This window comes from Papaver somniferum, unplaced genomic scaffold, assembly GCF_003573695.1.
Source record: "Papaver somniferum cultivar HN1 unplaced genomic scaffold, ASM357369v1 unplaced-scaffold_115, whole genome shotgun sequence".
In the NCBI taxonomy this organism is placed as follows: Eukaryota; Viridiplantae; Streptophyta; class Magnoliopsida; order Ranunculales; family Papaveraceae; genus Papaver; species Papaver somniferum.
In genome coordinates this window covers 2,641,972-2,653,919 of record NW_020620492.1, presented here as the reverse complement: position 1 = coordinate 2,653,919, position 11,948 = coordinate 2,641,972, and the positions used below count along the sequence as shown (strand labels likewise).

The following is an 11,948-nucleotide window of genomic DNA, read 5'->3' as shown; positions in this document are numbered from 1 at the left end:
ATATACGCCAATTTCCCAAAAACCAACAAATGGGACAAAAACGTTACCACTTGTTCCCATCCTCCCACTGATCTTTAGTCTACATGCATATGTAATGTAAATGCTTGCAATAGCCAAAACAGGTATGTTCATCTTCTTCGGGGCCTCCCAAGCTGCAACTTGATGTACTACTCCCTCGTTCCACTTTAGATAAGTGTTTAGGTTATGTTTTTCTTCCACATTACTTGAGAGTTTTCATATTTTTCTCGCAAAACTATCAACAATACCCTCACAATTTTTCTTGGAACCATAAGTTTATTTTTTTAAATACACTAATAGTAATTAATGTTTGAAGACTTTTATCAAGGACATAAATAGAATCTTTTTTATATCTCTCTCAATTTCTTAATCTACGTGAAAACTCTCAAAACATCGTCTAAATTGGAACGGAATGAATATTTTTCATGCATTCATGCATATCCAATAGAACCGCTATTATTACACACACATGAATTATCTACAAGTATTTTCTTCTTTTCTTTTCTTTTCCTTTCTTTTCATAAATACAGTGGGTCACAATTTATGGATGTTGCCATTGGACGGTCACGTATGCATTTAAATATGAGACTTACATTCTGACACGCTTTGGCATATTATAGCAAGTAGTAGCACACTTCTAATATGGAACTTATTGGCCATTTTGATGCTCAGCAAGTTGAGTGCGTGTTAGCACTATTCATAGTCCTTAGAATTGCAAGACAAGGCTTCTTGGCCTTATTTCAATAATACAACTCAGTAGGTAGGACCTTCGATGGATTATTGCATGTATGGATCTCAAAATATCAAGCCTATAAATTACTCCCCAAATCTTCTTTCATATCATCATTCAATCAATTGCTCTCTGTTTCAGAAGTTTCATAACATGGAACTGCTTCTTCTTCTACTCATCTCTGCTTCTTGTATCTTGGTGATCTTACTTACTTATATTTTTGTTTTTGATACAATATTGGGAGTCTTCTTTTTATATTAATGCGGGGTATGCCTGTACTGTTTTAATTGCATGGTGTTGCAGGTTGGAGTTGTAGGAAACCATGCTGCTGCTCTTCCTTCTGAGATCTACTGGAAAAACAAGCTGCCAAACACTCCCATGCCCACTATACTTCATGAACTCTTGCATCCAGGTTTGATTCTAAACCTCACTTGAAAATTTTCTCAAAAATCATGCATAATACTTTAGTCTCTTCTTCGGTCTTAAGTTCTTGAAATATTGTGGTTTGACAACAGATCAAGAAGGCAAGTCACTGAATGACAGAGTAGGAACCTTGCGCGTCTCGGATAATCTCTACGATGTTAAATACAGCCCAAATCACAAGCCGGTGACTGACAGAGTAGGAAGCTTGCGCGTCTCGGATATGTTAAATACAGCCAAAATCACAAGTCGCTGACTGACAGAGTAGGAAGCTTGCGCGTCTCGGATAATTTGTACGATGTGAAATACAGCCCAAATCAAAAGTCGCTGACTGACAAAGTAGGAAGCTTGCGTCCCTCGGATAATCTCTACGATGTTAAGTACAACCAGAAGCACAAGTCAGTGACTGACAGAAATAGGAATCTTGGATAATCTCTATGATGTCAAATACAGGCCGCCTCTCGGGAAAAGCACCATTCCCAACGGGGAAAACCTCAATGCTGCAATGAATAGTCCAGGCGCGTCTCGCTTCTTCTTAGAAAAAGATTTATATCCCGGAGCAAAAATGAACTTGCACTTTGTTGTAAGTACTAGTGGAACTACTTTCTTACCACAAAAGCTGGCTAAGGTGACCCCATTCTCCTCTAGTAAATTGCCAGAAATCTTGAACCAGTTTAACATCAACCCGAAATCACAAAAAGCTGAATTTATCAGTGAAATCATTATGGTATGTGAAAAACCAGCTATGGAAAATAAAGAGAAGTACTGTGCAACTTCATTGGAATCACTTGTTAGATACGGTACGTCCAAATTCGGGGAAAATGTTAATGTGTTTACCACGGTTATTAGCGGTGATAAAGGGAAGAGAACACGAGCGGGGAAACAACAATATGTAGTAGGGTCAGGAGTAAGACAAATTGTTAGTGATAAGTTGGTGTGTGCCATAGCCTACCTTATCCATATGCAGTTTTCTTTTGTCATGCAACTGCAGCACATACAGCACAAGCTTCAGTGGTGCCTTTGGTTGGTGCGAATGGAACGAAAATCAAAGCCACGGCCGTTTGTCACAAAGACACCTCGAAATGGGATCCTGACCATGTAGCTTTTCAAGTCCTCAAGGTGAAGCCTGGTATTGTTCCAATCTGTCACTTCCTTACTGTGGATACTCTTGTCTGGGCTGGCAAGAACAAGGAGAATTGAGGATATGGGACGATGATGATGAACTGCATGTAATATGCCTAATGTGCATGGTGTATACGTGCGTACTATTGCTTATGTATTTGTATATATGTATGATATGGGGATTGAAAGATTGTATTTGATGTTTGATCGGTTTCTTAAGGTGTAAAACTAAGGTATCTAATGAAATAAATTATGTTGAGTTTTTCTCTAGTTGGGAGTTTGCTTAAAATATACTCCACATGTTAAATTCACACTCTTTCTTCCATCAAAAGAATAAATAAAATATTTTCACCTACCTCTGTAAAAGAATGTGCACTATTGACATTATTTCAGTAAATACATGACCGTCCATTTTTATGGCTCTCCAAATATCAAGCCTATAAATTACACTCAAATTCCTTCTCTCATTTCATATCATCATATTCCATCTAAAACTCTTTTTCACAAGTTTCGTAACATGGAACTGCTTCTTCTTTTACTCATCTCTGCTTCTTGTCCCTTGGTGAGAATACTTACTTACATTTTTGTTTTGATCCAATATCAAGAATTTCATAGGTTTTTCTTCTTATATTATAATGTGGCTTGTGCCTATTTCGTTTGCAGGTTGGAACTGTAGGAAGCAATGCAGCCTCCTCTTCCTTCTGAGATCTACTGGAAAAACAAGTTGCCAAACACTCCTATGCCAAATATGCTTCGTGATTTCTTGCATCCTGCTGGTTTGATTCAAAACTTCACTTACTAAAAAAATTCATGCAAAAGCATATTTTTCAGCGCACCCAGCACTTAAATCTCTTCTTAGTTCTTAATATTCTTGATATGTCTCTTTTTTGTTTGATAACAGATCTAGAAGGAAAGGCATCGATTGACAGAGCAGAAAGCCGCAACATCTACACCCTAACACAAACAAAAGCTATCTTCGAACAGGAAAAATCCCAAGAATACTCAAAAAAGCTGCCTTTGCAAAAGTTAAACCTAAGCCAGCCTTTGCAACAGTTCGCGCTCAGCAAGTACAGCATAAGCACCATTCGAAATGACAATGCTGAAACAAATAGACAACTCATAAATAGTCCAGCCGCGTCTCTCTTCTTCTTAGAGAAGGATTTATATCCTGGAGCAAAAATGAACTTGCACTTTGTTGTAGGTACTCCTAGTGGAACTACTTTCTTACCGCAAAAGCTAGCTAAGATGACCCCATTCTCCTCCAACAAGTTGCTAGAGATCTTCAACCAGTTTGCTATTAAACCAAAATCGGAAGAAGCTGAACTTGTCAATGAAATTATCATGGACTGTGAACAACCAGCTATAGAAAATGAGGAGAAGTACTGTGCAACTTCACTGGAATCACTAGTTGAATATGGTACTTCCAAATTGGGGAAAGATGTTAACGTATTGACTACAGTAATTGTTGGTGATAAAGGGCAGAGAACAAGGAGGAGGAAACAAGAATATGACTACAGTAATTGTTGGTGATAAAGGGCAGAGAACAAGGAGGAGGAAACAAGAATATGTAGTAAGCTCAGGAGTAAGAAATATTATTAGCGACAACTTAGTTGCGTGCCATAGCATGCCTTATTTATACGCAGTTTTCTTTTGCCACGCAACTGCAGCACATACTACAGGGACTTATATGGTGCCTTTGGTTGGTGCGGATGGAATGAAAATCAAAGCTACGGCCGTTTGTCACAAAGACACCTCGAAATGGAACCCAGATCATGTAGCTTTCCAAATCTTCAAGGTTAAGCCGGGTACTGTCCAAGTCTGTCACTTCCTTACTGAGGATAGTATTGCATGGGTTGCTAAGAACAAAGACAATTGAGAATGACTATGAAATGTAATGTAATGTGTTGTGTGCTCAATAAAATCTTGTAACCGCTTAAAAGTGTTTGATAATGAAAGAGTACGAACCATAGCTAAATCTCGACCTCGATAATTACCACCATATCTTTGTTTACAATTAGTGTCATCAAAGAACTCCCCAAACTCATCGATAATAACCGCTCCCAGGAACGTCCGCCCTTCATTGTTGCAATGCATATGAAATGCAGCAAAATATTTCTTAATCCCTTCATCATCTTCCACATATCTAATTAAACATAAATCACACCATTCACAACATAAATTGCAAGGAAAACTACATGGACAGAAAAATTGGAAAATGGAGTCGGTTATATTTGTTTGGTGGTACTTACTTCATTTTGAAATTTTGAAAGATATCTGAAGAAGGATCCAAACCCTGAGACAAGAATGGTGGTTTTTTCTTTAATCTGCGTTTCCTGTGTAGTTAATTTTGAAATTAATTTTGCAACTACATCCATATAGAAATATGATCGGAAATCTAAGTAATCATGGTGGAAATCATAGAATCATTCATTAAAAACAACAACGAATACCAAAAAACTTTGAGGCGTACAAAAGGAATAAGCCACTGTCTAAGCGGATACCCATAAATTTTGAGGCATACAGAAGAAATAAGCCAATAAGGAACTACCTAAGGTGTGGTGATAAGGGGTGTCCTTGATTTTTTAATCTTTATTTGTAACGTTGATTTATTTTTTCTTTTTTCTTTTCCTTTTTTTTTTCTATAGAGTTTGTCACATGGTTAAGTATGGGAGAAGCACTAAATTTTGGCACGATTGGTGGTTGGAGAAAGCTTCTTTAAAGGAGAAATATTTGCGTCTGTATAAAATTAGTAGACAGAAAAATGACACTGTAACGGGTATGATGAATATCCATCTTTGTCTTTTATTTTCAAGGGAGCCAGACCCCGCAGAAATGAAAGAATTGTGGGAGATCAAATGGTTATTTTTTTTCTTTTTTCAATTAGCATATAAATGCTGATTCATGTACACTAAATGAACCATAAAAGATTAATGTTAGAAAGAATAAACAGATAATAAGAATCAAGTGAACATTAATCACAGGGAGCAGATATATAAGGTGGGTGGTGACGAAAAATTCAATTACACAAATCAATTTAAATTTTAAGATAACAAAAAGGAAACGAAATGGAAGATGTTACTAGAGTGCAAAGTGGAGTAACCCAAATAAAGTTTTAAGATGCTGAAGTAAACTGGAAAAAGAAAATGCAGATTTACTTTATCGGAGGTTGATTTATAGCGAAGAGACAAACCTAAGTACGGTTTCACTAAATGCGGATTTCAGATGCGATTGTCTTCACGTATGATAATGCACACAGTTCAGCAAACTAGCCTCCGGCTACATGTGGGTGAGCCCTTTACTTCTTAATCACCTCTATCTAGATCAGATACACTCACTGACTTGAGGTTACATTTTCGGACATCGTCTCTAATTACTCTTCATGTATCGATCTCAATCTCCATATCTTAGATACAAGAGGAATAACTTTTCAGTGTAGTGAATTCAATACCAAAATCCTAAGCCAATGAGTGAACCATTTGAGTATCTGATATTGAAACTTTAGGTCGCTGCGGCTAGCTAGATGAATTATTTGCATTATGCATGTATAACGAACAATTCAGTAAAATTTAGGTACACATAAAAATAATCATTAAGGATCCCCACCTTACACCCAGTGTTTAAGTCTTAAGAAACCTCGCTCGAATCACGTGGAAAGTGTGTGTTTCATTAAATGCAGCAAATACTCGGTCTCAGCACAATCATTGGCACTCTTCACAAAAACATGTTTGTTACTGTAGCCAACCACGAGAACATATATGATTTTCTCAAAATTTTCAGAATTAGGTAATCAAAGTACCATAATTGCACGGGACAGTAAATTTATAGCGGAGACAAATATTAGAAATCAACGGTTATCTGGATTTTGTTTTTTTATTTATCTTTTATTTGAAAGAAGATTTATTAATGAAGCTAACTTTTAAAACAACATAACAATAAGATAATATTGTACAACAAACTAAACTACGCAAACCGCCAAACTAAACTACTTAAAAACCATGTAGAGAGAGGAAGGGTGGCCGCCACCGTACCAGGAACAGTAGTGGTCCCATTTTTTGTTTTGTTTCTCTCCACAGGGTTTTAGTGTGGTCTATTTAGACTGTTCATCAAGAGTTTGTACTTAATAGCATTCTCTTGCGTATTGTCATAGGTTTGCACTCCCAAATGCAATACCATCCTTGAGAATTGTAACTATGCTCCACAACACAATTTCAACTAATTTTTACTTAGTAAATACTTCAATTTCTTGACTATTTCTTGACTAGATCTCTATTCATTCCATGACAAATAAAGGCTCTGACTCACAAATTTTTCAAGCCTTCAACCAAATACACACACTCCACTTCATGCATAAGCAGTAAGCCAAAAGAAAAAGACAAATGCACCAACGGAGCTTAATTTTAAACTAGGTCGTATCCATTTATTTATTGCACACTTAGGGGTTACACACTCTTCTTGTTCCAGATTACCCGATTCCTTTACAAAATCAAGCTTTTATAGCTTTACAAAATCTATATACAAGTAACTGTCAGGCAATTACAGATTTACTTTACAAGGCAGTTGGCCAACTGTGCCAACTTTCCTAACTATTCTCCTAAAGCCAAACAGGCCCTTCCAATCCTTTCAGAGAGCATAAAGTAAAAAAACTTCCGTGTAACCAATTCGAAACCGTCAAGGTCATGTGCTCGGCACATGTCATCCATCCTTGTTGCACAATAATTGTGTTTGCTAGCCAAAGTCTCGCAATCATTGATAAGCATCATTTTCCCAATGATGCAAGTGTGCTAATGCAAGTCTTCCTTGCATGCTTGCACGCCTCATGTATACAGTTCACATGCCAAACTCATTTAGCATCTTTTGATGCTAATTTTGCATCTTTGGACATGTCCAAACCCCATATGCCCTGCATATCTAACCTTGGCCAAGTTACTGATAATGCGCAATTGTTGTGCATTTCCACTTGCACAGCCATGTCATAGACCTTCGCCACCAGCTGAACTTGACGTCCTTTTCGATTTTTTTTTGCTGTAGGTAAGCCTGAATTTGTTCTTCAAATTGCCACAATGTAGTATCCTTCTTCCAAGAAGATTCGGAGTTTGGAAAACCATGGCACTTTATCAAATAATAAGTTCTCATATTTTTATTGCTTTTCCGCTAACCTCGATCATCAAGTATAGCCTCAACTTGTTAGTCGAATTGTGATCTGATTATTGGTGGTGCACGCTTCTCTTGTTGTCTCGAAGTGTCCAACAAATCAGGATGGTACCTTTACAAGAAGCTGACATGAAAATAGGGATGCACTTTCAAGCGTTCCGGCAAAACGAGTCTGTAAGAAAACTTACCAACTCTTTTCATCACTTCGGAAGGACCATCGTACCTTGGAATTAGGAATTTATGCATTTTCTTGCTAGAAATCTTCTTTCAAGTTTAGGGCGTTAACTTCAACAACACCATATCTCACACCTCAAATTCCACATCTCTGCGAAGTAAATCAGCATATTTCTTCACCCTTATCTGCGCCTTTGATAAACTATCACGCGCTTGCTCAGTCATCTCCGATTTAGACCTTGCATAGCGATATGCAGCTCGACATTAGCCTTGCTTCTTAGCCTTTGGCACCTCATTAGGTGTTAATGGTTGCTTCCCTGTTGCTAACTAAAAAGGACTCAACTCTATTGATGAACTCTTGTAAAAATTGTAACAAAATTGGGTCGTATCCATTAACGCCACCCAATTTTCCTAGCTTGCAGTCACATAATTAATCAAATACTCTTTTATAAATGCATTTATCCTCTCCGTCTGACCATCGGTTTGGGGGTGATTGCTAGTAGAAAACTTTAGTTCAGATCCAAGCAATCGAACAAGGCAGTCCAAAATCTGCCTGTAAACCGTGAGTCTCTATCACTCACAATATCTTGAGGAAGTCCCCAATACTTCACTACATTCTTGAAGAACTGGTCCTCTGCAATGTATGCATTACAAGAATTAGGACAGGGAATGAATGTATCAGACTTAAAAAAACGATCAATGACGACAATTATCGAGATAAAACCTTGCAACTTTGGCATCCCATTGATAAATTCCATCGACAAGCATTTTCATGGCTTTTCTGGAATCGGCACAGGCTGTAGCAATCCTGCTACACTTCTCCTTTCCGTCTTATCTAGTTGACACACTAAATATGTATTCACATACAACTAAACATATTCTTCCATCTTAAGCCAATAATAGGAACGAGCTATCAAAGCATGCATTCGTTTCATGTCTGGATGACCATCCCTAATGGAATCTTGTGTCTCTCGTAAGAGTTCCCTTCTCAGTCCACTTGAATTAGGTACATAAATTCTTCCTCCTTTGGCATAGATGACTCCATTATTTATCCAATATCGACGAACGATCCCATCATAGATCTTCTTAGTCAGTCACACACATGCCTGATCATTCTTCATATCTTCTTTGATTCGAGGAAGCAACTTTGTCTCAATCGCGAGTGTTGTCACATATTCTGCCACCAACATTCTGCTTAATGCATCAGGCACATAATTAAGCCTTCGTGGCTTATGCTCGAAATTATAGTCGAACTCGCTCAAAAAAGTCAAGCCACCTTGCTTGTTCTGGCGAATGTTTCTTCTGGCTGGAAAAGAACATAATGGACACATTATCCGTCCTTACGATGAAATAGGTTCCCAATATATAATGGCGCCATGTTCTTAGGAAATATATCAATGCTAACATCTCTTTCTCATGCACAGTGTATCTCTGTTCAACATTATTACGCTTACGACTCTCATAAGCTACCGGATGGCCATCTTGCACCAAGACTCCCCCTAGAGCCATAACTGAAGCATCAATCTGCACTTCAAATGGTACTTCGAAGCTAGAAAAGAGAAAAACTGGTTATGTTGAGACCGCTTCCTTTAATGCATCGAATGACCGCTGATACTCGTTAGTCCATGCCCATGATGTGTCATTCCTCCACAAATCTGTCAATGGGGAAACTTTCATTGAATAGCTAACTATAAAGCGCCAGTAATAGTTAATTAAAACCAAGAAAGAACGAATATCTCCTAGATTCTTTGGCTCAGGCCAATCCATGAGGGCCTCTACCTTTTTCTGGTTCATATGCACGCACCCTTGCGATATCACATGGCTAAGGAAAGTTATTCTGCTTTAGAAAAGCTCACAATTTTTCTTCTTAACTTACAAACTTGCCTCCTTCATCTTTGCAAACACTTTGCAAAAACACATCACATGCTCTTCAAAAGTCTCACTGTAAATAATTATGTCTTTAAAATATACTACTACAAAGCGGTCAATATACTCAGCAAACGCATCATTCATCAAGTTGCAAGAAATCGCAGGTGCATTCATCAAGCCGAATTGCATTACACGGTGCTCATATGAGCCATACCTGGTTACTGTTGCAGTCTTTGGTTCATCTCCTTCTACTATGCACACTTTGTAATAACTTAAGCGCAAATCCAACTTGGTGAAGAACTTGGCCTTGGCTAATCGATCAAACAAGTTTGCAACTAGCGTAGTTGGGTACTTGTTCTTCATAGTTAGCTTGTTCAAAGCTCTATAGTTTACACACATACGAAGCGAGCCATCTTGCTTCTTCTGGAACAGAACCGGAGCACCAAATGGACATTTCGACGGTTTTATATAACCTTCCTCCAGTAGTTCATAAATCTGCTTGCGCATTTCCTCAAGTTCTAGCGGTGAATACGATATGGTGCTTACACAGGAGGCCTCTCCCCTGGCACCAACTCAATCATATAATCGATCCTACGCTGTGGTGGTAGCGTCTTAGAAAGTTATGTAGGCATCGTGTATGCAAACTCTTCTAAGACCCCATCTATCCCATCCTCAATTTCAACTACCTTTCCTGGTTCGACCTCAACCAACACATCGAGGAAAGTATCCAAGCATTGGAGCATACCTTATTCACCTGTATCGCAGACAAACATGGCTTAAGTGTCTTGTCTGGTTCACTTTTCCTCTTACCCTTGGGACAAAGCATGGGTATTGAGGGTGCTAAATCAATATCCCATCTCTATGAGGTAATGGTGACGCCTTCGCCGCGCAAAAGAAATAAATACCCACTATCAGGTTATAATTATCCATGACCATCACTAGAAAATCTAGTTTTCCTTTCCATTATCCAACTTGAACATCTGCATAGCGAATTTTCCCTTGACTGGTTTTGGATCCGCGTTAACAGTTTGATGGTGTTACCCGCTCTAGTAACTGTTAAATTCAATGCCAAGCGAATGTCTGGATGAATAAAGGACTTTGTAGCACCGATATCAGCCATCGCTAATACCCATTTTCCATTGATCTTCACATCAATGTACATCAGTCCAGAAGACAGTTTCTTCTTGGCATGTGCTTTTCTCCCTAGCAAATGACTGATGTTGCGATGTTGGCCCCTGCCAACATCATGTTGAACCTTCCCAGCATCGTGTTGTTTCTCATCAGCACTTGCAGCGTCTTCGGTACCTTTAGTGTAGGTCTGATATGTAGAAAAACTCGTTTCACCCTCATCAAGTTTTTTCGAGGACATCCTTCGTGTCTGATTATTGCTTGTAGGTTCTTGGATATTGGGTTCGCATACCTTTAACGCCAACCTTTAGCTTGATCTTCATCCCATCCTTTCTATGCCTTGTATTTTCTATGTGGATCCTTCACTTGAAATACAATTAACGGCCAACTTCAAGAACAACAACAAACTCAATCTGCCTTTTATAATCCAACGTGAACAGAGAGACCTTTAACCAGGGCTCTGACACCCTAATTTTCACAGGTATGTACTCCCCAAATGCAATACCACCCTTGACAATGATAACTATGCTCCACAGCACAATTTCAGCCAACTCGCACTTAGCCAATACTTTAACTTCTTGACTAAATCTTTATTCAGCCCATACTAAATAGAGGTTATGCTCACAAATCCTTCAAGCCTTCAACAAAATACACACACTCCACTTGATGCACAAACAATAATCCAAACAAAGGGATAAATGCACCAACAAAAATTAGCTTTAAACTAAGTCATAGCCTTTTCTTTATTGTACATTTAGGATTACGCACTCTCCTTGTTCCGGATTACCCAATCCCTTCACAAGATCAGGCTTGTATAGCTTTACAAAATCTATATACAAGTAACTTTAGGCAGTTCGACAACTGCGCCAATTTTCCTAATTGTTCGCCTATAGCCAAACAGGCCCTTCCTAGTTCCTACCATTTAAGAAAGCATAAAGTAAAACAACTTCCGTGTAACCAACTCGAAACCGTCAAAGCCATGTGCCGGACACATGTCATCCACCCTTAGCTTGTTGCACAATGATTGCGTTTGCTAGCCAAACTCCCGCAATCATTGTTGAGCATCATTCTCCAATGATGCAAGTGTGCTAATGCAAGTCTTGCTTGCATGCCTGCACGCCTCACGCATATAATTCGCGTGCCAAAATCATTTGGCATCTCTTGATGCTAATTTCGCATCTTTGGCCATGTCCAAACCCTGTTTGGCACATGCCACTGTATAGCTGCAACTCAGACAGGTGCCCTGCATATCTGACCTTGGCCAAGTAAGTGATAATGCGTTACTATTGTGCATTTCCACTTGGCCACTTGACAACAGCCATGTCATACCTATCAA

The 11,948-nt window shown here is 38.6% G+C and overlaps 1 protein-coding gene and 1 pseudogene across 1 annotated transcript; both read left to right on the top strand.

Moving 5' to 3' along the window:
- Window positions 1–937: 937 nt before the first annotated feature.
- Window positions 938–2,369, top strand: LOC113329124 (annotated as a pseudogene).
- Window positions 2,370–2,792: 423 nt separating this feature from the next.
- LOC113329162 (BURP domain-containing protein 3-like) lies at window positions 2,793–3,820 on the top strand. Its single transcript, XM_026576128.1, has 3 exons — window positions 2,793–2,852; window positions 2,954–3,066; window positions 3,192–3,820. The coding sequence occupies exons 2-3, from the start codon at window positions 2,973–2,975 to the stop codon at window positions 3,818–3,820; spliced, it is 723 nt and encodes a 240-aa protein (XP_026431913.1). The 5' UTR covers window positions 2,793–2,852; window positions 2,954–2,972.
- The last annotated feature ends 8,128 nt before the right edge of the window (window positions 3,821–11,948 follow it).

Bases quoted from the DNA above. Each gene is read 5' to 3' on its own strand.
- LOC113329162 (XM_026576128.1), top strand. From the start codon at position 2,973: ATGCAGCCTCCTCTTCCTTCTGAGATCTACTGGAAAAACAAGTTGCCA. The intron at 3,067-3,191 runs GTTTGATTCAAA...GTTTGATAACAG, and splicing joins TGATTTCTTGCATCCTGCTG to ATCTAGAAGGAAAGGCATCG.